This window comes from Pelodiscus sinensis, chromosome 31 (assembly GCF_052426305.1).
Source record: "Pelodiscus sinensis isolate ZL-2025 chromosome 31, ASM5242630v1, whole genome shotgun sequence".
NCBI lineage: Eukaryota > Metazoa > Chordata > Testudines > Trionychidae > Pelodiscus > Pelodiscus sinensis.
The window spans coordinates 9,841,956-9,867,473 of record NC_143082.1 but is presented as its reverse complement, the minus strand read 5'-3'; the positions used below and the strand labels follow the sequence as shown (position 1 = coordinate 9,867,473).

The 25,518-nt window shown below is 46.4% G+C and overlaps 1 protein-coding gene and 1 pseudogene across 2 annotated transcripts in view; one reads left to right on the top strand and one right to left on the bottom strand.

The window, feature by feature from the left end:
• Positions 1 to 575: 575 nt before the first annotated feature.
• Positions 576 to 2,000, bottom strand: LOC149520921 (uncharacterized; annotated as a pseudogene).
• Positions 2,001 to 3,289: 1,289 nt separating this feature from the next.
• The window catches only part of RACGAP1 (Rac GTPase activating protein 1), a 42,937-nt gene continuing 20,708 nt past the window's right edge, over positions 3,290 to 25,518 (top strand). Inside the window, exons 1-4 of one of the 2 annotated variants that reach the window (XM_075902069.1) lie at positions 3,290 to 3,403; positions 9,726 to 9,817; positions 14,221 to 14,423; positions 18,712 to 18,848. In XM_075902069.1, the coding sequence (XP_075758184.1) occupies positions 9,733 to 9,817; positions 14,221 to 14,423; positions 18,712 to 18,848 (425 nt within the window). In that variant the 5' untranslated portion in view covers positions 3,290 to 3,403; positions 9,726 to 9,732. The remainder of the gene's footprint in view (positions 3,404 to 9,725; positions 9,818 to 14,220; positions 14,424 to 18,711; positions 18,849 to 25,518) is intronic. The other variant, XM_075902070.2, reaches the window with a different exon arrangement.

Genomic DNA, 25,518 nt, shown 5'->3' with positions numbered 1-25,518 from the left:
GCTGCATGGTGGTGTGGAGGGGTGAGTGTCTGGGTGTGGGTTTTGGAAGATGGGCTCTGGGGTTAGGGGTGTGGGTGTCTGACCCCTCTGCTGGGCTCTGCCAGAGAAAGGGTAGAGAAACAAGAGATTCACTCTGTACTCCTGGGGAGGTGGGGAGAGAGAGTTTTGTGTCTGTATTGTTACAGGTATTTTGACATAAATTACCCAAAGAATTGAAACCGGTGTGATTATAGAATGTTAGCTGGCAAATACAATAGGTGCCAAATTGCAAAATATCCTGTGCAGAATTTTTTATATTGGGGGTGGGCAGAATGTTTCATGTTTTGGCGTGAAATTGCCCCAGAAGTAAGTGTGCGCTCAGCATAGCTCGGCAGCGCAGCTTTCATGCTGCTAGTCAAAGAATAAGAAAACACCGTGGGCCGGGAAATGCTTTGCCAGCCAGGCAAGTGCAAACCCATTGTCAACCTGTTGCCCGGAAGGCCACCATGCAAGGATCCTCTATGTCTACACTAAAGTACTAACCCTAAATAATCATGTAGGCCCTTAAGTACTCCTGAGGGGCTCCCCCTTTCAGATCACTCCTTAGAAGGCAACAAGGGGACGTTGGTAGGTGGGTTGGGATTGTTGAATATCATGTCGCAGCAGAACAAGATGCTTTGCTGTCCCAGGCCCAGCTGGTACTGCCATATGTAGATCTTCTCATTCGGCTGCAGGGTCAGGTTGACAGACTTCTCCACTTCCGTGGCCTCGCTTCAGTTCTCCTGCTCCGTGTTGATGCTACTTCCTCCATAATCAGTGGTGAGGGAGAACTGTTACTTAGCAATGGCTTTGGTGAGGGCTCCAGCCTGGGAGGATGCCGAGATGCTCACATTCCAGTTGTGCTCCATGCTTCTCATCTTCTCCTTGGCATAGCCCACCTGCCTGGTGATCTTGTTCCAGGTGATGGGCGTGTTGGTATTGCTGGAGATGGTCCTGATGGCCTCCCAGGTGCCAAACACTGGACCCTTGGTCAGAGCCAACCCTCCTGGAAGGAAGTTGACCACATCAGGGTGGAAGGAATAAGTGATGGCATCTATGTTTTTGTGGAAATTGGTGGTTCAGAAGTACTGGATGCCCCATTCATTGTGGGGCTTCACAAAGTAATAATAGTCCTTGATACCCCAGTAATAGAGGCCGTCTCTGCAGGATGAGTGGAGGGTGTATTTGATGGCATCGGAATTGGTGTTCACGTCGGTGACCTTGCGGTAGACTCCCTTGCTACAAATGATGTAGAAGTGCCAAAGGCCAAGAGAGAACAGTGTCCTTGCTGGCAGTTGGGGTGGAGATTGTAGACCATGGCACGTGTATCCGGTTCTCATGTTCGACACATGGGCTGTGTCTAGACTGTCCAGTTTTTCTGGAAAATCAGCCGCTTTTCTGGAAAAACTTGCCAGCTGTCTACACTGGCGCCTTAAATTTCCGCAAAAGCACTGATGATCTCATGTAAGGTTGTCAGTGTTTTTGCAGAAATACTATGCTGCTCCCGTTCGGGCAAAAGGGCCAGTGTAGACAGCCCAGATTTGTTTTCCGCAAAAAAGCCCTGATCGCGAAAATGGCGATCGGGGCTTTTTTGCGGAACAGTGCGTCTAGATTGGCACAGACGCTTTTCCGCAAAAAGTGCTTTTGCAGAAAAGCGTCCTGCCAATCTAGATGCTCTGTTCCGAAAATGCTTTTAACGGAAAACTTTTCTGTTAAAAGCATTTCCGGAAAATCATGCCAGTCTAGACGTAGCCATGGTGAAAAGCCCCACCTTTGATGTAGAAGAGGTTGTTCTTGTGGGCCAGATGGTACTCCCCGCCCTGGCAGGAGGGGTGCAGGCCACACACAGTCAGATCTTTGCCTTCCTTGAAATTGGTTGACCTCATGTAGCAGCCTAGGTCAGAGCGGACGATGTAGTAATATTCATTCACCCCACAAAAATCGACCTCCGGGGCCTGTCTCTTGGGCACAATTGCAGGCATGGCGTTTGACACTAGAAGATAAAATTGTTTCTTCCTATTAATTATGTGTATTGAAGAAGAAGCTGGAGGGCCCTGTTCTGATGCATTCCACACATGCATCATTAGTGAAGGTCCCAGCCCTGAAGTATGCGGGGGAGGGGGATGTGTGGAAACCCACCATGGGCAGGAAGGGGTAAAGGAGCTGCTCTGGGCTTGGAGCGAGGGTATAAAAGGGAAGAGCCAGCTCATCTGGATAGGAGACCACGTTTCCAGATCTCACTATGGGAGAGCGGTCTGGCTGGCCCTAAGTTGGCCAAGTTATTCGGCGCACTTTACAGATGGAGAACTGAGGCGCAGGGAGCAAGGTGTAAATCCCGGGCTTCATTTGCAATTTCGAATGCCTACATTAGCCTCCCTAATTTGAACTAGGGGGCTAGAGTAGACATACCCTAAGCATCTTGGCACCCAGGCACTATTTGAAAACCGTGGGGGGGAGGGGCGGCACTTCTCAAAGCCCTTCCCCCAGCCTTGCAGGAGGGACGACTAGACCCAGGGTCCAACTAATTCCGGGGGACAAATAATGACAAAACAGGGTCAGGTGGTGTGGGTCACACGTTTAAAACAAGGGAACCGGACAGGGACTGCTCCTACTGCTCCTCAAAGCTGTCAATGGAGCCAGGTAACCCATTCCAGTGCTTCACTACCCTCCTAGTGAAATAGTTTTTCCTAATATCCAGCCCGGACCTCTCCCACCGCAACTTGAGACCATTGCTCCTTGTTCTGCCATCCATCACTACTGAGAACAGCCTCTCTCCATCCTCTTTGGAACCTCCCTTAAGGAAAATTGAAGCCTGCTATTAAACCCCCCTCACTCTTCGCTTCTGCAGAATAAACAGACCCAAATTTCTCAGCCTCGCCTCATAAGTCATATGCTCCAACCCCCAATCATTTTCGTTGCCCTCCGCTGGACCCTCTCCAATGAGTCCGCATCCTTTTTGTAGTGGGAGGCCCAGAACAGGACACAATATTCCAGATGTGGCCTCACCAAAGCCGAATAAAGGGGAATAATGACATCTCTGGATCTGCTGGCAATGCTCCTCCTAATGCAACCTAATATGCCATTCGCCTTCTTGGCTACAAGGGCACACTGTTGACTTACACTGCCACATGGGACCTACACGCCCCAGCACCCCTCCGGGTTGGGAAGCCTGGCCCTGAACAAAGATGGCGTCCCGCTCAGCTTCAGCGTGCCCGTTGCGGAAGCGGGGCCAATGGCAGAGAAGGCCCCTCCCCAGCTCGCTGTTCATTGGCCAGATTCAAATCCGAAGGCGAGGCGGTCCGCGCGACACAGTTGCGGTTGAGCGCGCGCCGGTGGGTTGGCGAGGCGAGGCAGGGTCGCCCGTGCGCGGCCTGAGGCGATCGGGGTGAGTAGCGGGCGCTGGCCGGGGCCGAGGGGGAGTCTCTCCCGGGCTGGGGCCGCGCGGACTCCTGGCCGGCGGGGCCTGGGGGCGCGGCCGCAGCGTGTCCTGGCTCTGACCCCTGCTCCCCCTCCAAGCCGGGGTGGGGCCCCCGTGGGGAAGGGCCCCGAGGGGGGCGCGCCTGGCCGAGGCGTCTGATGCAGGGGAGTTACCCGCCGAGGCTGCTGCCCAAATCAGCCCCCGGGGCTGCGGACACGGACTCGGGCAGCTCCCGCCCTGAGGCTCGCTCCGGGGTCACCTTCGCCACTGACCGTCAGGATCCTCCCATGAGGCTAAAGTGGGACTTTCCCCAGCCCCCCCCCCCCCGTGTGTGTGGACAGGGGGGGCGACGTGCAGGCTGCAGCCCTGGTCACTGCGGGGCAGCTGCCCAGCGCGGGCCTGCGACGTGAGCCTGCTTGGTTTCCATCTGGCGATGCGCTCCTGTTTCATTGGGTAACTGATTACATGGGAGACAGGCTGGGGCGGGGGGGTGCTCTGCAGCCTGGTCAGAGCAGCCCCTGCCTGCAATGGGCCAGCCCTGTTCCTGCTTCCCCTGTTAACCGGTTAGAACACAAGAACGGCCGCACTGGGTCAGACCAAAGGTCCATCCAGCCCCAACAGTGGCCAGCACCAGGTGCCCCAGAGAGGGGGGACCGAAGACAATGATCAAGCGATTTGTCTCCTGCCATCCCGCTCCAGCCTCTGACAGACAGAGGCCAGGGACACCATTTTATCTCCTAGGGTTGCTGGGTGTCCGGTTTTCAATCAGACTGTCCAGTATTTGAGCTTTCTGTTTGGGAAACAAAATGAGAAAATAGAAATGTCTGGTATTTTCTAACTAAGATGGAATGTAGATTGTGATGTAATGTCAAGTGTGTCTGGTACTTTTGTTGAAACCATCTGGCCACCCTAGTTACTCCTTCATGTTCCTACTGAGAACAGGAATGTTCAAATACTGTGTCTGTCCAGTGGGACATTTGTTGTTCCTTTTCTACTGAGAATGATCCTCCATCTGCACTTAGAGGAATATGAGATACATTTGCCAACTAAGGAGATGGCTCCACTAAGTTCCAAGAGGTGCTCGGGATGCTCTTAGCTAAATAAGCTTCAGATGGTTTGGCAATGCTGGCACTGATTGCCTAGCGATGAGGTAATGATTTTCTACTGGAAGAGTATGTCTGAGAGTAAACATATAGTGCCACCTACATCCTATTATATGAACTTTAAAACATAGGGACCTGAATTAGAGTTCTGTTAGGCTTACTAGCAGGTCTACCAGGTGAGGTATAAATAAATAGCATCATGGTGAAGTGAGGCGCTTGTACAAGACAAACAAGAATAGGATATTAAATAATATAATACAAAGACAACCACAGTCAGTTTGATTTACAATCTGACCACTAGGTAGATGGTGGGATGTTGTATGCAAGGAACATAACTAGCCTGGTCATAGCAGAGGAAAAAAACAGACAGAAATGACTGGTGGTTGTGTACTGCTTCCTGTGTCCATAAAGTTGCTTTGGATGAGGAAAGAGTAAACTGTATATCAATTAAAGTAAGAAGCAAAGGAGAAAAAACCCTTAAACCTTCACTGACCTGGCCCCTGAAGCAATTCCCCAAATGCCCATTGCACACGAGAGCCTAGGCGGGAGTTGGCTAGTCAATCTTGTGTGCTTCAGACCCTGTGCCTTAGTTTCCCCACTCCTGAATTAAAGGCATACTGCAGACAGAAAGGGACAGCTCTGAAGTTCCTCTTCCTGTGAAGAGCAGGCCTTGGCTACTGCTTGCTTCCATCAAAGGTCTTTGAATTCCTGATAGAGGAGCTGATATTACTGCCTGCAGTCTGAGAATTTTTTACCAACTTCTGTTGAGGTGATGTCGTGCCTGATTGTTTCTGATTTTTTTTTTTTTTTGTATGTAACCAAAAGTGGTGCTTTTTTTTTTCTTCTTACACTTATTTTCATAACCACAGGAGACAGGTTTTTAATGAGTCAATAAAAAGAACTGCTGCTGAAGTGATTCCAGGGACATTTAACCCAGTAGCGGTCTTTATTGGAGTATATGATTTTGGACATGGTACCAAAGAATTCAGGTGTTAAGGAATCATATATGTTGTTCTAATTAGGCCTATATGGTAAAGATCTTAATATGCAGCATTTTAATTTTACTGAGGGTTGTGCCCCCTGCTCGCTACGCTCACCAACTCCCCTCTCGCAGGGGGTACGCAACCCCAGCTCCTCCTCCTTCCCCCCCCCCCCCCGGGTCCACCAGGGAGGGCCAGGTTGTGGCTCTACCAGCCTGGGCTCCTTCTCCCCTGCCCTTCCAATGCCCACGCTCCTTCTACCCCACCAGCTCAGGTCCCTTCCCTGCCCCCACCCCCATTCTGGCTGCGCCAGACTGGGTCCCTTCTCACCCCGCACCTGGTCACAGCAGCCGCCATCTCCCTGACCCCAGCGTAACCGCCTCCTCTCTGGGGTGAGTCCCTGCCCCCAGGCAAGGCTGGACTGCAGCGAGACCAGGCCCAGCCCTGCCCCCAGCATCTGGGCAAGGCCACAACAGAGAAGGCCAGGCTGCTGTATGCCAGGCCTGGCTCTGCTCCCAGTGTCCGGGGAAGGCAGAGGCCGTGGTGCCCCAGCCCAGATCTCTACATGGCTGCCGGAGAGGGCCGGGCTGGCAGTGGGTGAGGCTTGGCTCCAGAGACAGAGCCTGGGGTGGACGAGGCCTCCCCTCCCCCCCCCCCCCAGCCTGTGGATGCTGTGATGTGATGTAACTTCATTGTCCCACAGGAAAAAAAAGTATATATATTTTAATTTTATGTCCATGCTGCCATATAGTCTGTCATACTTGCACTGCATCTAGAATAAAATATCTACATTAATATGGCAGTTAAGGCCTTTGGCTGTTTGCCTGATGATATTGAGTAGTCCAAGGTATTTCCATAAATTCATGTGTCATGCCTTGTAGCGATGTGCTAATGGCATTTTATCTCAAAACTTTGCTATCTTTTAGCAGTATGAATCACTAAATTGGCACAAACAAATTAGCCTTTTATGTTAATTAAAACAATCTAATTCTCAAATTGAATTCTAAAATGTGTTCCTACTGCTATTTATTTTGGGAACATTGGTTTTTTGCATCTGGTCAATGGATGAGAATAGTAAAAACTCCTCAAAAACATTCTGGTTTGGCTTGAGGTACTGAACACTCAATTTTACTTTGAAGTTAATGGGAATTCTGGATATTCGGTACCTTTGAAAAATCAGAGGGTTAGAAGAGATTGCAAGGGTTAGCTAATCTAACCCCCTGACAACATGCAGAATTTTGTTGTCTAAATCAGGGGTGGACAATTTTTGCTAGGGGCCATTCCAAGAATTTGGTAAGCAGTCAAGGACCGTACTCATCCATTATATTAACAGAGAAGGTGTGGGAGTCGGGGTGGAGGTTGGAGGCCAAAGGTAACTTGGGGTGTAGGATCTGCGAGGGAGTTTGGGTGAAGGAGGTTATTGTGACCTGGGGCAGAAGACTGCATTCCAGGATGGGGTGCAGGGCCTGGGAGGGGAGAGTGACCTTGGGTAGAGGTGCAGGTTTTTGGGTTGTGACCTGGCATAGGGAATTGGGGTGCAGAGTCAGGGAGCGATATGGTTGCAGGAGAGGATTCCAGCCTGGCGGAAGGTATAGGAGGAGGGAGTGCAGGGTTGGGGGGGGGGGGCGTAACCTGGAGCAAGAGTGTAGGAGGGGATTCAGGGATATGAGTTGTGACCATGGGACAGTGGATTGGGATGCAAAGTTTGGGAGGGGTTTGTGATTTGAGTAGGAGTATAGGAGAGGAAGCAGTGTCTGGGAAGGTGTATGAGGGCTGGAGCAAGGGTGCAGAAGGTTTGGATTACATGGGATGTAGGAGTGGGACAGAGGCTTGTGGAAGGGAGGAGCTGGGGTGCCGGAGGCAGGCTCTCTCTGAGAGACATGCACCTGGGTGGCTTCCAGCCAGCAACTCAGCAGGTTCCTTAGCCAGAGTCCCTGCCTTCCATGTCCCTGTATGTGCTCAAAGCACCTTCAGGGGCCATATTTGCTGCTGTGGGCCTGGGGGAATGAGGGTAGAGGGGCATGTCACATGCTGTCTGTTCTGCAATCAGGCAGCTGCAATTGGCTCTGTTATGCAGCTTAAAATTGCATTTTTTTAATGCAACAGCATCATATTTCTGACTCGTGTTGAGTTTGTGATCTTCCACGACTCCCAAATCATTATCAGCAATGCTGCTGCTATGTCACATGCTATTCCAGGGGTGGCCATCCTGTGGCTCTTGAGCCACGTGTGGCTTTTTGCTCACAGAAATGCGGCTCTCAGGGTTATGGCTTGTTTGGAGCCGCATGCCCACTTTGTGCACGTGCCCCAGTTCCTGGAGGGAGAAGTGCATGGCTGTGGCAGCTCCAGTGAGACCCAGGCATTGGGTTAGAATGGGAGGGACCTGAAGGTGCGTGGCTTGGGGGAGGAGGAAGGTCATTGGGTTAGGCAGGGGGTTGGGGGTGTCTGGCTCTGGGGAGGGATGTGTGGCTCTTTGCACTACTATCCACAGCTCTTTTGGCTCTTCATGTCTAACTGGTTGGCTACACCTGCCCTGTTCATTTGTTGTTTATATCCTGGTTCTTCAATTTATCAAGATCCCTCTGAGTCCTCCAAAATATTTTTAACCTCTCCAGCTTTGTGCCATCTACAAATTTAATCAGTTCTGTATTCTGGCAATTAATAAAGGTATCAAACAACACCATACTCAGAATACATCGCTGTCGAACCTCACTTGAAATCTCTCTCCAATCTGACACATTTCTGTTTATAGTTACTATTTTTCTTTGCGATTGTTTAACCAGTTAGATATCCAGTTAATGATAGTTGCACTGAGCCTGAATTTTTCTAGCTTATATATCAAAATGCCATCTGCGACTGTGTCGAAAACCTAGCAGAGAGTCAACTATGAGAATCCGCCCATTGGAAAGCATTTAGAAACAATTCTGCTATCATATCACACTCTTTCCTTACCCTTTCTAAGAACATTTTCATGAAAATTAAGTCTTTGAGGATTCATCTGCTTCTGATGCTGGTTTGGTATCTGAACTTGGAATTCAGTCCTTGCAAAGCCTTACTCTTGTAATTAAAGATTACTAAGTAATGAGACTTTTCTGGACTGTACCATTGGTTTGACATCAGTCATGATGAAACTAACAGAATTAAATAGGAAAATATATGAATGCTTAAAAATTGATGTCCCCCCTTCTTTTTAGGAGTCCTTATTATGAAGAGTGTGCGTGAAAGAACAGACGTATAGAATAACCTTGTTGCAGTATAATTTTTCTTCTATGAGGAGCTCTCATTTTGAATTTTCCATGTTAAATGGGATTATAGCATACCTGTTCAGAGTGATTTATATGTATATTGCTTTAAAATATTCTTTTTTTCCCTTTAATTGTGGAGGTGGTTTATTGTGTAGCTTGAATGCCAGGGCATACTACAATGTAATCATCTGCCTGTACTTGGTATTAACATGTTAGCCAGAGTTCTCATAAGCATTCCAGCAGAAACTGACATTAGGGAAGTAATTTCTGCACTGCTGAGCTAGCAATTACTGTCTTAATCACTGCTGTGATGTAATTGGTGCTACCATGGCCAGGATTTTAAAAGATCTTTTCAGTAAGAACAGTAATTTTAAAAAAAGCAAAATCCAACTCTACCCAAAGATCTCAAGAATATTTGTTTTAATTTTTACATGTGTAGCTCTGCAAATGTATGGATAATGTTATCTTTTGAATTCCTTGGTTGGAATTGGAACAATATCCTATACCCTCAAAATAGGTAAGAAATAGCATAGTCAATTAACTGATATGCAAAATCTTACGGATTAATGCTATAGATTACACATTTTTCCCCCCGCCAGTAAATTTTTTAGCAGACTGGCCAACAGCCCGCCTGAGTCTTGGCTCATGCCGGGTCCAGGACCCAACCAAAAAAACAACCTTAAAAAAGGCTTCCCTTGTTGACCGTGCCGTGTCTAGACTGCCACGCTGTGCCGGATCAGCTGATTGTCGGCATAGCGCGGCAGCCATTTTTATTATAATGAAGTGGGGATTAGTTAAATCCCTGCTTCATTGACTTGTCGACTTGATGGAGCCATGTAGTCTAGACACATCCCTAATGTTGAGACTTTTGAGCACAGGTTTGTTCTAGGCTGTCAATGATTCTTTTGTCTGAAGGAGGGAAAAACCTGGATAGATTATTTTAACTCTCTTGATTTCTTAGCAGGAAGATGGAAACAGCAATGCTGAATTTATGGAATCTGTTTGACCATCTCATGCGCCAGGCAGAATTCCTAAATGAAGGAAGTGAATATCGTAAGTCATGTCACAGTTAACTCGTAGGTTGTTCAGTATAAAAATAGACAGCTGTTAGCTTGTTTTGATTTCAGCCCTGGGTACCAAAGAGCCCACTGATGGCTTTGTAGGTAGTGGTGGTCTTTCAGGCATAGATTTGGGAGCGAACATGGTTCATTAGCTCTCACTGGATGCTTGAAGTGGCCATTTGAATTTCTGGCTACATCATGATGTAGCAAGCTGGGTTTGGTTGGGTTTTTTTCACTTGGAACTTCAAAGTTGGAATTCATAAGGTTGGTAAGTAACAGAAAGTATGTGTGTGTAGTAAGCTAATGTTTACCAAAGGAGGGGGTTAAAACCTTAAGGGAGCTGAATAGTTAACTTTCTTTGACATGGGTTAACTGCTGCCATTAATAGCAAGTTGAAAAACACTGGCTGAAGACAATCTTATGAAATCTCTTCTTGTTGTAACCTTGCAGAGTGGAACACTTACATTCCTCATACAGCAGTGTTAAACAGCTAAAGCAAATGTCTTTTTATTTTCAAATCAATATTTGTATAATTATCTAGCTGAATGGGATTGCAGCTCCAGACATCTGTAATACTAATCTACATCTACTGGAGCATATTACAGCAGTTAACATTTGAATCTGCTACTGAATGTTTTTCCTGTGTACTAAGTTGTGACCATTATGTACTCTGTCCTCATGTTATTTTAATAATAGTAACTTTGTCATGATGTATGACAATTTGCCAGGAAGGTCATCTTTTTCTTTAAGCTGATTTACAGTGACACATGAAACCTGAGACGTGACTATCTTATGTTGAAGTCTACATTCTTCTTTGAAAGATGTCCCTGTGGGTCTTCCACAGTAGGTGTCGGTGTGCCCCTGTGTCACTGATCAGAGTCTTTTAGAGTAGTTTCCTAGGGGCCATGCAGGCACAGTGCCTGCAGTGCCTTTATACCGTGCATGTGCCCTCTTCCCCAATTCCTTGTCTACCATCCCCAGCCAGAGACAGAGCCCTGCAGTGTTCCTCAGCAAGCTTCTCTTCATTATGGTTCTAGTTAGATAATTAGTTGTTTTTTCTCCTAGTTGTTTAGATGGCATTTCCAATTTTTTCCCCTCACCTTTTAAAAAAAACAAAAACGTAAATGTTCCTTCTCATTATAGTTTTGATAGGATACCTGGCTCATCAGATTTTAAATTGTTTGTTATGCAATGACTTCTATTCCCGTCTCAGATGGGCACTGACAATATGTACATCGCCTGAGGGAATCCCATATTTCCCACATGTATGCTCATTGCAGCAAGCTCAAAGCATGATCTCCGAGGAACAGGGACCTGTGCCTCAAACTTATCTTGCCTGAAAAATCCCTTTTTTTGGCTTGAGACCCAGGTCTTCACTCCTGAAACCCTTCAATCCACAGAAGAAAAGAAAACCTCAAAAAAGTTCGCCTCTGTGGTAACGCATAGAGTCTCTTCTTCAAAAGTGCATTCTCTTGGGTGCTGACTCTCTCTGCTATGCTGCATCTCAGTACTATCATGCTCTGGGCGTCTCCGGCACTGCCCGCACCATCACTAACCCTGCTGTGCACCTACCCTGTGCCAAGGATAAAGACTTCAAGTTTCCTGCCTTATGGTACCGATATTTCCTCCCCAATGGTACAGGCACTGCTTCTGGTACCTGCTACTAATGCTGCACCACCCACCAGCGCTGAGGAGGCACTAGTCATCTCCCCATCTTGGCCAGCATTGTTCGAACCTGAGGCACAGCACCTGACCCCTTGGTGCAGCCTGTCACAGCACTGTCCACTCTGGTGCTGTAATTTACTTACCAGAGTGACCTCTTAGGGCGATTTAAAAGGTGAAGAGGCTTTGTAAGCACCAACCTCTCACGAGGCATTCTGGCACCACACCAACATCTCTTGCTGTTGATTTTTCCAGTGAGGAAAATGAGGATGTGGAGGTAGTCTTCTCACCACAAAACTCTTCCCATTGATCCATCCACTGTCTCGGCACATACTCAATCCTGATGCACCGTAGTCAGAGGTTTGCCCTCCTGGTATGGACAGCTGTGGATGCCACCTTCCATGCCCTCCCGGGACACTGGCAATATTTGAACCCATATGAACACCACTACAGACACCAGTCTAACAAGCACACACTATACCACAGGAGACGTCCTCGCCCCATCAGTCTCCACCTATGCAACAGCAACATAAGGAGGCAGACCATACCCAGCCACAGCCACTGGCCCCAATACATCCCCAGAAACTAATTCATTTTCCTCCCCGGACATAGCCATCATACCACCACCTCTATTGCTGCTGACGACTTCACTCATTTTAGGGGCCTTTTCAAATGTGCAAAGGCAGAGCTCAACATTATGTTGGAGAAGGTTGCATGAGCTCATTGATATTTTACAGTTTGTAACATCCAGGATTGCTTTACCATTTAATTCTGCAGTAATGGATCCAGCCAAGACCATCTGGCAGACGCCTGCCACTGTACTATCCACCTACTTGCAAGTGGGTAGAAAATATGTCCTACCTAGAGGCTCAGATTTCCTCTTCACTTACCCCATCTCCAACTTGCTGATTGTGGAAGCTGCCCATCAGAAATAAGCAGCAACATTTTTGCTCCACGCCGTCATGCTGTGATAGTAAAATGTTTGACCTTTTTGGCTTCAAAGTAAATACGTCATTCACTCTTCCATTCTATGTGGCCAATTACACAGCCCTCTTGAGTAAATATGGCCACAAGAATTACTCAAAATTCAAAGACTTTATTAATGACATCCTGGATGCAAAAAACTAGCAGTTCAAGGCTGTCATAGTTGAGGGTCATGCCATTTCCTGCATGGCTTTGAAAGCAGTTTTTGACACTGCAGGCTCAGTGGCAAGGTCCATGGCTACAGCAGTTATGAGGTGGGCCTCTTGGTTCAACTCTGCTGCCTTTTTATAGGAGATTGAATCATCAGTGGATGATGTCGCATTTGATAGAGACAAATTATTCTCAGAGACCACCAATGAAATTCTACACACCACAAAGGATTCTAGAGCCACATTCCAATACCTGGGTATCCACACCTAGGTGGAGACAATGCAGGTATCAGCCTTATCCCAGACAGTAATATCCTCCATGCGCCCAACGCAATCAAAGGCAAGACCAACAACCTTAACACAACAGAAATAGGTCTCTGTGCCATCGCCCATCCTCAACAATATGCATCAGCTCCCTCAACCTAATGAACAAATTTGTTGAGGGGTTGGAAAACCACTCACTCTCTCCAGTGTCACCATCCTTTATTAAGTTGTGTGTTTGAACATTATCTCTTCCCATTTTATTGTTATCAATAGTCTATCACATTAGATAGATGGATGTTGCAAACTATATACTTAGGATATATCATTCCTTGTGACCATCACATTGGCTTGATACATTAGAGAGATTGTGTATGGTGGTTTGGCCATGAGTACAACAAAGATAAAGTGACCTTCTGCACTTGCCCTGAATTCTTGCCAAAAATTCACTTCACATTTTTTCCCGAAGCCACATGGCATCTCCAAGTCATCAATGCACAGAATGGATCTGCATAGAGCACTCTTTTTATATCCATAGGACCAAAACCATTCAGGTCTTCACCTAAATTGTTCGTATCCATAGCAAAGGTAAAGCCATCTCCTTGCAGAGATTTTCACATTGGATCTCATATTGCTATAATGCTAATGGTGCTAATTCTTCTACCTCCATCTGTGCTCACTCCACCAGGCTTGTAGCTGCTTCCATAGCCTTTCTATGCAAGATCCTAATTTGTAGAGCTACTGCATGAGCCTCTAGGCATACTTTTGCCAAACACTATGCAGTCATGCAAGCTTTAGTCTCTGGCCTCAACGTGGCTAAGGAACTTTTATCCATGGCTTTTCTACCTGATCCAAAGTCGCATACTGTGCAGCACCCACTGAGACATCTCTCAAAGAGCAGGAGGTTACTCATCTTGTGACAGTAACTGATGCTCTTTGAGACGAGTATTCCTGTGGTTGCTCCACTGCCCTTCTTTACTCCCCTCCACTTCAGGTTTTCTATTGGCTCTCCATGGTAGGAAAGGAACTTTGTGAGGGGAGGGGCACACATGCGTGACATCAAGACATGCAAGGTGTGCGGCCCAGGCACTGCATCTGGGTGGCCCCGCCAATCAGAGGTGCACCGACACTTACTGTGGAGCACCCACTGAGACGCTCATCTCAAATGTCAGTTACTGCATAAGGTGAGCAGTTTCTTACATACTAGAGACAGGGTGGCCAGTGACAGATAAGCCTTTTATCTTTTTTTGAAGATAATCATTAATGGAAGGTTGTTTCTTACATAAAGGAGGGATGCTATATTTCTTCACTGTTATTAAGACTAAGTGTTCTCTTCCAGAGTTTATACAGTTGGCAAAGAACTTTGAAGAGTTCCGAAAAAAGTGGCAGAAGGCAGATCACGAGCTGGCCAGGTACAAGGATCTTCTGATGAAAACAGAAACTGAGCGTAGTGCTCTGGATGTGAAGTTGAAACATGCTCGCAATCAGGTGGATGTGGAGATCAAGCGAAGACAGCGAGCAGAAGCAGACTGCGAGAAGCTGGTGAGTATCATGTTACTTCTGATGTGACTCCTGTATGGAATAGGCTTTGTTGCAGTTCCATAGAGATTCATCTAAATGACTGTGTTCATGCTGTAGGTAAGTCCACTCAGATAAGGATCTGGAAACTTACAACAGACCTCTATGTACTTAAATGTGTTGGCACAAACATATTAATTCCTGTAATATATATTAATATTTATCTGTCTCATAGTACCATCTCCTTCAATTTAAGGCTGTTGATCCGTAGTTAACTGCAATTAAATTAAAAAAATAATTTTAATCTTCTCTGATTGCAGATTTAATTACTGTTAAACAATAGAATGCCAATTCAATTTATTTTTCTACATTTTCAAATATATTGATTTCAATTACAATCCAGAATACAAAATGTACAGTGCTCAATTTATTTTTGTTATAAATATTAGTACTATTAAAATGGTAGATAAATAGTATTTTTCAATTTACCTTGTACAAGTACTGTAGTGCAATCTCTTTATTGTGAAAATGCAACTTACAAATGCAGATTTTTTTTATATATTTTTTGGGGGTTACATAACTGAACTCAAAATCAAAGCAATGTATATCGTTAGAGCTTAAAAGTCCATTCAGTCCTCCTTCTTGATCAGCCAATTGCTAAAACAGACAAGTTTATTTACATTTAGAGGAGATAATTCTGTTGGCTTCTTGTTTTACAATGCCACCTGAAAGTGATAAAAGGTATTTGCATGGCACTCTTTTATCCTGCAGTGCAAAGTATTTACGTGACAGATATGCTAAACATTTATATGCCACTTCTTATTTTGGCCACCATTCCAGAAGACATACTTCAATGCTGACCATGCTTGTTTTTTTTTTTTTTTTTTTTTTTTTTTAAAAGCCTCCAGTCAAAAATTTAATTTACTTCTTGCAGGAGAATAGTATATCTCCTGCATTCTGCCATATATTTCATGTTAAAGCAGTCCTGGATGATGACCCAACACATTTTTGTTTTAAGAACACTTTCACTACAGATTTGACAAAATGCAAAAAAAGTACTAATGTGAGACTTCTAAAGATACCTAAGTATTAAGAAGCCTTCCAAAATCTGAGACGGAGGAGGTGTGGTGCATTTTCTTAGAAGTCTTAAGAGAGTGTAACTTTGATATGGAAACTACAGAACCCAAACCACCAAAAAGGAAAATCAACCTTTAGCTGGTGGCAAGGTGATGAAAGTGACCATGCCTGTTTTGCTGCTTTGGACCTTTGTGGAGTAGAACCTCTTTGTGCTGCTTCCCCTCCATATTTTTATAGAAATGTTTGACTGTGCATAACTCCAATATGCTTTATGCAAAATAAGGCAAGTTAACTTATCATTCAAGAGCATCTGATTCCCTGAATGTATCTCTTCAATTTGTAGGCATCTATCACTTATGTGAAATTAGAAATATTAAGAGTAAACCTGTTTTATTAAGTCTGATTCTTCTAGTAAAATCCATTAGTAGTTCTTAAGGAACTTAATGGCCTGGTACTGAAGACAATGATCTGTAAATGGTTGTTTTTCCCGTAAAACTCGTCGTTGGTCCTACTGAGACATGTGACCATGCCCCTAGTATTGGAATCAATTTAGTATTTTTCCATTGGGATGGGGAGGATTGAACAAAGGTTTCCTACTGGGGGCAATTCTATTTAAGAGATGGGAAGTGATCAGTGACATCCTTCATCTGGCTTTTGAAACTTCATCACCCTAAGAGGATACATAAGAAGCTGTTAGACCTAGGCTAGAGAAGGGATCAGCTATGACTTTATCTGGAATAAGAGAGAAAAATCTGTAATAAATTTTCTTATAGTGTTAGGCTTAGCTGGTATGTTTTGTTTTTATATTTAGTTACATGCTTTGATTTGCCTGTTTTCACTTGCAATCACATAAATCCTACTTTTTATACTTAATAAAAAACATGTTTATTATCAAATCCAGTGTAAATACTACTGGGGGCAGGGAGCAACAGCTGTGTACCTTTCTCTTTCCTTGATACAGAACAAACTTGAGGAGCTTTCTCTGTGTAAAACTTGTATATGATGTATGATATATGTGTATACAGTACTTTTTTTTTTTTTTTTTTTGGTGACGGTACTGCCTGGTACATAGTACCTGCACCTCCAGACACAGTACCCGCACCTCCAGTTAGAGCTCAACAACTTTTCCCCTGGAGTACCGGCACTTTTTTTAATACAAAAAAGCACTGCGTTTATGATGGATTTATTTGGGGGGTTGATTCCTGCTCCTGGTTGTTAAGTTTCTGTAGCTGATCTGTCCCAGAGCTGTTATCAGCATCTGTAGGTCAATGGAGGGAAGATAGGAGTTACTATAGAGAACTTTCTGGGTGTCTGGCTGGTGAGTCTTGCCCACATGCTCAGGGTTTAGCTGATCGCCATATTTGGGGTCGGGAAGGAATTTTCCTCCGGGGTAGATTGGCAGAGGCCCTGGAGGTTTTTGCCTTCCTCTGTAGCATGGGATACAGATCACAGCTGGAGGATTCTCTGCATCTTGGGGCCTTCAAACTATTTGAAGGCTTCAGTATCTGAGATATAGGTGAGAAGATTATTCTAGGAGTGGGTGAGTGAGATTCTGTGGCCTGCGTTGTGCAGGGGGTCAGACTAGATGATCATAATGGTCCCTTCTGACCTTAAAGTCTATGAGTCTGTGTTACTGAGCTGGGGTGGGGAGTGTTGCTTCCCTGAAGTAATGCATTTGCAGGGTAGACTAGAGCTTCTGGCACAGCAAGATGGGAGTGAAGTGCCCCAGAGGGCAGGTAGGTGGGCTCAGTTGTACGATCAGCACACTAGGTGAAAGTCTCAAGGGGACCTCCTGTGATCCAACCTGTCACGTTCTCATCAGAATGGGCACATGGGATGGTAATTGAAGCATGAAGGAGCATATGAATCATCAGCACTTCTGGCACGCAAATATCTTGTGACACCAGATACAACAGCTCCATTAATCACAATTTTTTAATCTCTTGACTGCCCTACTTCAAATGTAACAAAAAGTAACATTTTAATGATACTGGGCAATAGGAACTGGCACAAGGCACTTTCATTGGATTAGAGTATTAGAAACGTTCAGTGTGGTTCTGTGACTGCTTGAGTTCACTCTATCTTCAAAGCTGCATGCAACTCTTATGGGAGTTTAATGAGCTGATAGGAACCATTTTTAACTCTCCTGGTTTAGAGGTATAAAGGGTTAACTGGTTACCCAGTAAGCATGCTGGTAAGGGGCAACCGGTTAACTTGGAGGGCCATGGTGGACCCAGCCTGGCTGGAGCAGACCCCTACCCACATCCCAACATAGATGGAAGCTGCTCCAGCCCCCCACCAAGACTGGTAAGGAGTTGAATTTATCTTACCGCATCTGATGAAGTTGGTCTTTGCCCACAAAAGCTTATGCTCCAATAAATCTGTTAGTCCATAAGGTGCCACAGGACTTCTCGTTTTTGGAGATTCAGACTAACTTGGCTACCCCTCTGATACTTATCTTACTGTGTTGTTTGGAAGATTCCATATTGGTTTCCTCAGCAGAAAATTGTTCAATTCTGTGTAATCTTTTTGTGCATTTCTCAGCAGTCTAAAAAGGTTTAAGCTACTTGGAATTCTGGAAGCCAATAACTGAATCTAATAAGACATCAATAAATTATACTTCCTTGCTGTAGAAAACAGTCTTCATTTGAATAAGTTTAATTCATAAGAACCTCACTGCTGCTACAAGTTGAACCTCTGATCCAGGACACTGTGGTTCGGCAACATTCATGGTCAAACAGGACTATGGATATTGCTGGACCAGAGCATCCCGGCTGGCTGGGAGTGGAAGGCTGGCTGGGAGTTTGGCCACTGGCCTTTCTGCTGCTAATAGCCTAACCAGAACTGGGAGCAGAGCTAGTCCAGTGGCTGGGGTCCAGTTGGCAGCCAGGAGCAGTCAGCAGTCCCAGTGGCCCCCTGGGAAAAGCTGGAGGCTGGTAGCAGAGGGTCTGGAATTGACCTCTGGTCCAGCAAACACCCTCGTTCGGGACTGGTAAAGTCCTGAGTGTGCTGAACCAGGGAAGTCCAAGCTGTACTTTTAATTTGAGATTGTTACCTGTTGGAAGCTTGGGCACCAGTTTCTGCTTCACGGGCTCTTAATATGCTGTTGGAATAGCAAACTTTCTCAAAGCCTATCTGCATTAGCTGTATTAAATGTCTTATGTTCTGCCTGTCTTCCATAAATCTAAAGTGAAGCTTTCTCCCCTAGCTACTATTGATGTTTTCTGCTTTATAGGAGCGGCAGATCCAGCTGATTCGAGAACTACTGATGTGTGATGCATCTGGCAGTATTCAGCTAAGTGAAGAACAGAAAAGTGCCCTGGCCTTCCTTAACAGGCCTCAACCTTCTACTAGGGGTTCTGGGAACAGAAGGTAGGAACCTGACCATAAAGGAAATCACTGATTAGCACAAATACTTAAACTCTTGGTCCATAGATCTATAGTAATCTAAGACTGGTAGAAGTCTTTAATATCCTGAAGATCTCCCCCCCCCCCCCCCCCCCCCCCCCCCCCCCCCCCCCCTGTATTCCAGAATTTTTTTTGTGGCCTCTTCCTCAGTGATTTAATCCATAACACTATTTTTTTAAAAGTTTTGAAAATTTGAAACTGTTTGCCTTTCTTATTGAAAGCTATAAGAATTGCATATTTCTTACTAAATCCAACTAAAACAGGTAATTCTATTTGGCTTTTTTGGGACAATTGATTCATTTAATGTAGTCATAGGCCATGTCCACACTAAGAGATGAGGTCGCCTGATTTTGCAAAGTCACAGGTCCATGTCCCACTGCAGGGAAGAATTTAACATAATTCAAAGTAGCACATGCCCATTAGGGAGACTGCCTTTAACTCTGGGAGTGATGCACTATAGGTAGTTATCTTTCTATGCCTATGTTATGCTCCCAGTGCACTCTGGGACCAAAAGTGTGCATCAGGTGCTTATGGGTTCATATTGTCAGCATCTCATAATGCGCTCGTCTACTCCCTCCCCCTTGATTCAGACAAATGGGAAACAGTCTTTTCGGGCCCTTTTTGACCCTGGTTGCCTGTGCAACGGCAGCATGAGCATGGATCCACATCAAGCCATTGTAATGGTGATGTCTACCTTGATGTGCCTAATGGCGCAGTATTTCAAGAGCATTAGCACAGCACTCTAGGAAGAGAACAAGGAGGAGGCAAAATCTCCATCTTGGGTTCTCGCGCATGTACTGTGCAGGCAAGCCCTTGCATTGAGCAAAATGGAACTGTAGTTGGCATTTGATTCTATTGAGATAGTGGAATGCTGGTTAGGTTCTGTAGAAAAAATTGTATTTGGTATCCAAAAAGGATTTGTCTTAGGGTTGAGGACTATTGCACTAGGAGACTATTACTGTGATCAGAACTTTGTGGGTGAAGAATATAAAAGCATAGGACATTGCAGCTTTATTGAAAGCTCTCAATTTTTTTCCTGTGCTTTCACTTCAGCTATAACAACACTACTTGTAAAAGATTTTCTTTTTTATATAACTGTACTAAACTGTGTCAATAACTAAGCCTGCACACCAATAATAAGCCTGAAGGTGAAGCAGGGGTTCAGAAATACTTCTGTCATTGACCTGCTTCCAGAGAGATCCTGTATTTATCCTTGTTTGTTTACCAAGGATTATCTGAAATGAATATACACTTGAGGGAGGATAGAAGGAGCGAATTTGGGATTTGTTGTGGATAAGTAAATGAAAACCTCTGCTCAGTGTGGATCAGCTACCCAAAAAAGTAAAAATGTTGGGGAGTATAAGGAATGGGACAAAAAACCCATTCCAGCGCCATTCTATAAATCAGTGACATGCTTTCATCTGGATTGCTGTATTCAGTCTGAAAGAGGAAGAAGAAATAAGAGGGTTCAGAGAGGCACTGAAAGACTTTTTGTAATGGAAAGACTGCTGTTTGAGTGTCAACTTTACAACTGCTTCGAGAAAGAATGGGTAGATACAAAAGATTGCTACAAAGAATGCAAGTTGGATATTCATTTTTGTCCTTTCTCACAGAGCAATTTACATTCCATGAAACTGAAAGCAGGTTTAAAACTGACCACAGGAAATTTCTTAATATGACAGATTAATGAGTTTCATTGCCATAAGGCAGAAGGTCACCAACCAGTAGATCTTGGTACAAGTGCTGAAGGATCTGACCAGTGGCTGTGCGCAGCTTGACCTTCTGCTCACAAACGGAGAAACTAATAGGGGAAGTAGAGGTGGGTGACAACCTGGGAAGCAGTGATCATGAGATGGTAGATTTCAGGATTCTGACTAAAGGAAGAAAAGAGACTAGTAAAATACACACCTTGGACTTCAAAAAAGCAGATTTTGACTCCCTCAGAGATCTGATGGGCAAAATCCCCTGGGATGCTAACATGAAGGAGAAAGAGTCCAGGACAGCTGGCAGTATTTTAAAGAAGCCTTATTGAAGGCACAGAAATAAACCATCCCGACGCGTAGCAAGAGAGGCAAACATGGTAGGAGACCGGATTGGCTTACGGGGGAAATCCTTGGTGAACTTAAGCATAAAAAGCAAGCTCACAAAAAGTGGAAACTTGGACAAATGACCAGAGAGGGGTTTAAATGTATAGCTAAAGAATGATGGGGGGTTATCAGGAAGGCGAAAGCGCAGATGGAATTGCGACTGGCTAAGGATGTGAAGGATAACAAGAAAGGTTTCTACAGGCATGCTAAGAAGAAGAAGGTGATCAGAGAGGGTGTGCGGCCCCTACTGGATGAAAGAGGTAACCTAGTGACAGATGATGTGGGGAAAGCTGAAGTACTCAATGCTTTCTTTGCCTCTGTATTCATGGACAAGGTGGGCTCCTGGACTAATGCGCTAAGTGACGCAAGATGGGATGAAGATGTACAGCCCTTGGTGGGTAAAGAACAGGTTAGGAACTATTTAGAAAAGCTAAATGTACGCAAATCCATGGGTCCGGACTTAATGCATCCGAGGGTACTAAGGGAGTTGGCAAATATCACTGAGGAGCCTTTGGCCATTATCTTTGAAAAGTTGTGGAGATTGGGAGAAATCCCAGATGACTGGAAAAGGGCAAATGTAGTGCCTATCTTCAAAAAAGGGAAGAAGGATGATCCAGGGAACTATAGGCTGGTCAGCCTTACCTTGGTTCCTAGAAAAATCATGGAAGGGATCCTTAAGGAATCCATTTTGAGGCACTTGGAAGAGAGGAAAGTGATTAGGAATAGTCAGCATGGATTCACAAAGGGCAAGTTGTGCCTGACCAATCTGATTAGCTTCTATGATGAGGTAACTGGCTCTGTGGACGTGGGAAAGTCAGTGGATGTGATATACCTTGACTTTAGCAAGGCTTTTGATACGGTCTCCCACAATATTCTTGCCAGCAAGTTAAGGGAATGTGGATTGGATAAATGGACGGTAAGATGGATAGAAAGTTGGCTAGAAGGCCGGGCCCAGCGGGTAGTGATCAACAGCTCGATGCCAGGATGACAGATGGCAGAACAAGGAGCAATGGTCTCAAGTTGTGGTGGGAGAGGTCCAGGTTGGATATTAGGAAATACTATTTCACTAGGAGGGTAGTGAAGCACTGGAATGGGTTACCTAGGGAAGTAGTGGAGTCTCCATCCCTAGAGGTGTTTGTCTCGGCTTGACAAGGCCCTGGCTGGGTTGATTTAGTTGGGATTGGTCCTGCCTAGAGCAGGGGGCTGGACTTGATGACCTTCTACGGTCTCTTCCAGCTCTGGTTCTCTGATTCTACCGGTAGAGCTTGGAGTCTCTGACATGTGATCCTGACTGGTTTGGCCAGGAAGCTATCAAGCGCTGGCACTTCAGTTGCCCCTCCACCTACTGTCATGCTGCTTCTTCCCTCTGCCTTGGAGCTGCCTCTCTGGGAGCCTCCTGCTTTCTGTGCACAGTGTGGGAAGGAAAAGCGGGGGTGCTGATGTAAGGGTGTCCCTCCTCCCCCCACTTCTGTACCCTACCTCCACACAGAGAGGAGGGGGTGGAAGGAACCTGGCAATGCAAATCTCAGTCACTCTTCACACAGTGTGTCTTAATCATTCTTGCAAACACATGCTGTCTTTCTCTCATCTCCCATCCCAACACGTGGGGGGGGGGGGTTACTACTTTTACTGCTTGCAAAGTGTGTTATTTTTTGTTCTTGACTGGCTTGTGCATTTCATAATTTTAATTTCTCTCAGGCGTAAATTAAATTCTTTGAGTAGTGTGTTCTAAAATGCCTAACCTGTTGTGGGTGGTATAATTATCCCAGTGGTATTTGCTGCTCCTGGAAGTGGCTGGCATGTCCCTGCAGCCCCCGAGAGAGGCAGAGCAGGGAGTCTCCACATGCTGGCCTTGCCTGCAGACACCACTCCCATTGATCAATAACGGGGCGCTGTGGGCTCAGTGCCTGTAGATGAGGGGCAGCACACGGAGCCATTGCTGTACATGCCAGCTGCTTTCAGGAGTGGTGCAGGACCAGGGCCCGAGTAAGCCTGCCTTAACTCCACTGCTCCACCACCTGGAAGCAGTCTCAGTTAAGTGGTGCCCAGTCAGATCCTGCATCCTGAATCCTTGTCCCAGTCCTGAACCCCTTCCTGCACCCAACTGCCTGTCCCAGACATGAGTTCCCCTGAACCCAAACTCCTTCCCAGAGCTTTCACCTGAAATCCCTCCTGGACCCCAATTCTGCCCCTCTTCTCCCTCCCTGGATTAAGCCCGGAGCCCCTCCCACACTCTGAACTCTTTAGCCCAAGACCAAATCTTGCACCCTAACACTCTACTCCAGCCTGGTGAAAGTAAATGAGGTTCAGGGAGGAAGGGAGATGGAGTGAGCAGGGTAAGGCCTTGGAGAAGGGATGGAGAAAGGGCGGGGCCTCGGAGAAAGGGTGGAAAGGAAGCCAGGCAAGGGTATTTGGGTTTGAGGTAGATCTTACATTGCACTTAAATACAAAAAGTGATCTTGTGATTAAAAAGGTTGGAGACCCCTGCCATAAGAGATCACTATATCCAAAAAAAAAAAAAAAAAAATCTATATAGGGAATTAAAATAGGCCAAGTCCACCCTAAGGGGCAGTGTCAAATTAAGATATGCCAGCGTTTCCCAAACTATGGTCCGCGGCCCGGTACCAGGCCATGGGAAAAAAAATGCCGGGCCTCAGCGTGCCTGGTGGCTGCCGGCCCTTAGGTCAAATCGGGCCCCATGCCCCTGTACCCGGAAGTGCCAGCGAGTTAAGATCCGGGCCCTGCTCCAGCGCTATGTGGGGCTGAGTCTCTCCTCGGCTCTGCCTGTAGCAGGCTCCTCGTGCGTCCTCCCGCCCTGCCCCCAGAGCGTTCCCCTCGGCCCCGGACTCCCTGCCGCGCGCAGCTCCTCCTTGCCGCCTGCCGCCCATGCGCGGCGTTGCACGTGGGCAGGGAGAACGCCCGGGCATGACATGACGTCACGGCCCGGGGTTTAGAAACCCGCGGGAGGCGCGGGGCCTGGCTAGCTCTGAGTTCGGCCTCCGGGGCCTGAGTGCGGCCCCCGGCTCCCCAACGTGGAAGGAGAAGGCAGGGAACCGGCTCGTGTGGCGGAGGCGAGGCGAGGTGGGGAAGGCACCAAGGGACAGGGGTGCAGGAGAGACAAATGGGGGCCAAGTGCAGACCATGAGGGAAAGGGCAGGAGGGGAGGTGTCCGTGGGAGGAGGGACAGGGTGATGCTGGGAGAGGAGAGGGGAAGGGCATTGGGGGCTGGAGGGGGAGGTGCTGGGAGAAGGCTTGAAAGAAGGGGTGGGCATGAGGAAGGTCATGATGGAGCAAATCGTGGGTGAGGGCACAGAGGGGCAGGAGGGGAATGGGGCAGAGACTGGTGGGGTGGGTATTAGGGAAAAAGAGGGCAAAGGGAGGCACCAGGAGGGTGCAGGGCTAAGGGAAGGTGCAGGTGCCAGGGGATTCTGGGGTGAGGAGGAGGGGAAAGCTGGCCACCGGACGCAGAACTGGACGGGGGAATCAGGGCAGGCTGGGGAGATTGGGGGCCTGCTGGGGGGGGTGAGGCTGGGGGCAGGGAGCTGGCTGGGGAAGATGTGGGTGGGATGGGAGAAGCGGCTGCTGGAAGGAGGGCTGGATGCAGGCAGTGGGCTGGCCAAGGGAGATTGGGAGGAGAAGCAGGGGAGAACTGGCTGCCTAGAAGGGGATTAAGGGAAGTGGGGCTGGCCAGAGGCGCAGCGGGGGGAGCAGGAGGGAGGAATGAATCGTCCTGCAGGGAGTGGGACTTACCCGACCCCGTTCCCCCCCCCTCCCCCAAATCACGAGTTAGTCTGGCACAGGGATCCTACTGTTCTCTCGCCGTGCCCCCCCCCCACCCCTCGAGTAGTTGAGAACTATCTGGCTGATAAACACACTCATGCAGCCTGAGCACATTTACCAGCCAGACAGTTCGAAACTACAAACTGATACATCTAGTAATAATACAACTTATCTACTGAGAAAATACCAGAAATGTTATATGTCTGGTATTTTCTCAGTTTGTTTTTCATGTGTTTATATTTTTGGGCTGCAAAAAGCAGAACTGAAAAAAAAGGATTCCAATTAAAGTAAAAAGTTTGGGAAACCCTGGTCTAACCAGCTTTCTGTCTGTCTTACAGCCCATTTATCCAATCCATATCTCTTAACTTGCTGGCAAGAATATTGTGGGTGACCATATCAAAAGCTTTGCTAAAGCTGGCACTGGGAGATTTGGGAGGACTAGAAACAACTTATTTGAATATTCATCATTCGATTAATGAATATGCAAATATGCAAATGAACATTACTGGTCCTCCGAAAGTTCGTGAATGGATTTACTGGTCCTCGTGTCAAAAAGTTTGGGAACCCCTGAGATATGCAATTCCAGCTACATGAATTGCATAGCTGGTGTCAACATACCTTGTACCATACCTTACCATGGCATCTCCATTGCGGGGCATAGATGGGAGAAAATCCTATCAAGTCTCCTTACATTTCTCAATATAGTAGAGTACTGAGTTGATGAGTGTAATATAGGTTGATCTAATGGGTCTTTACTAGACTTGCTA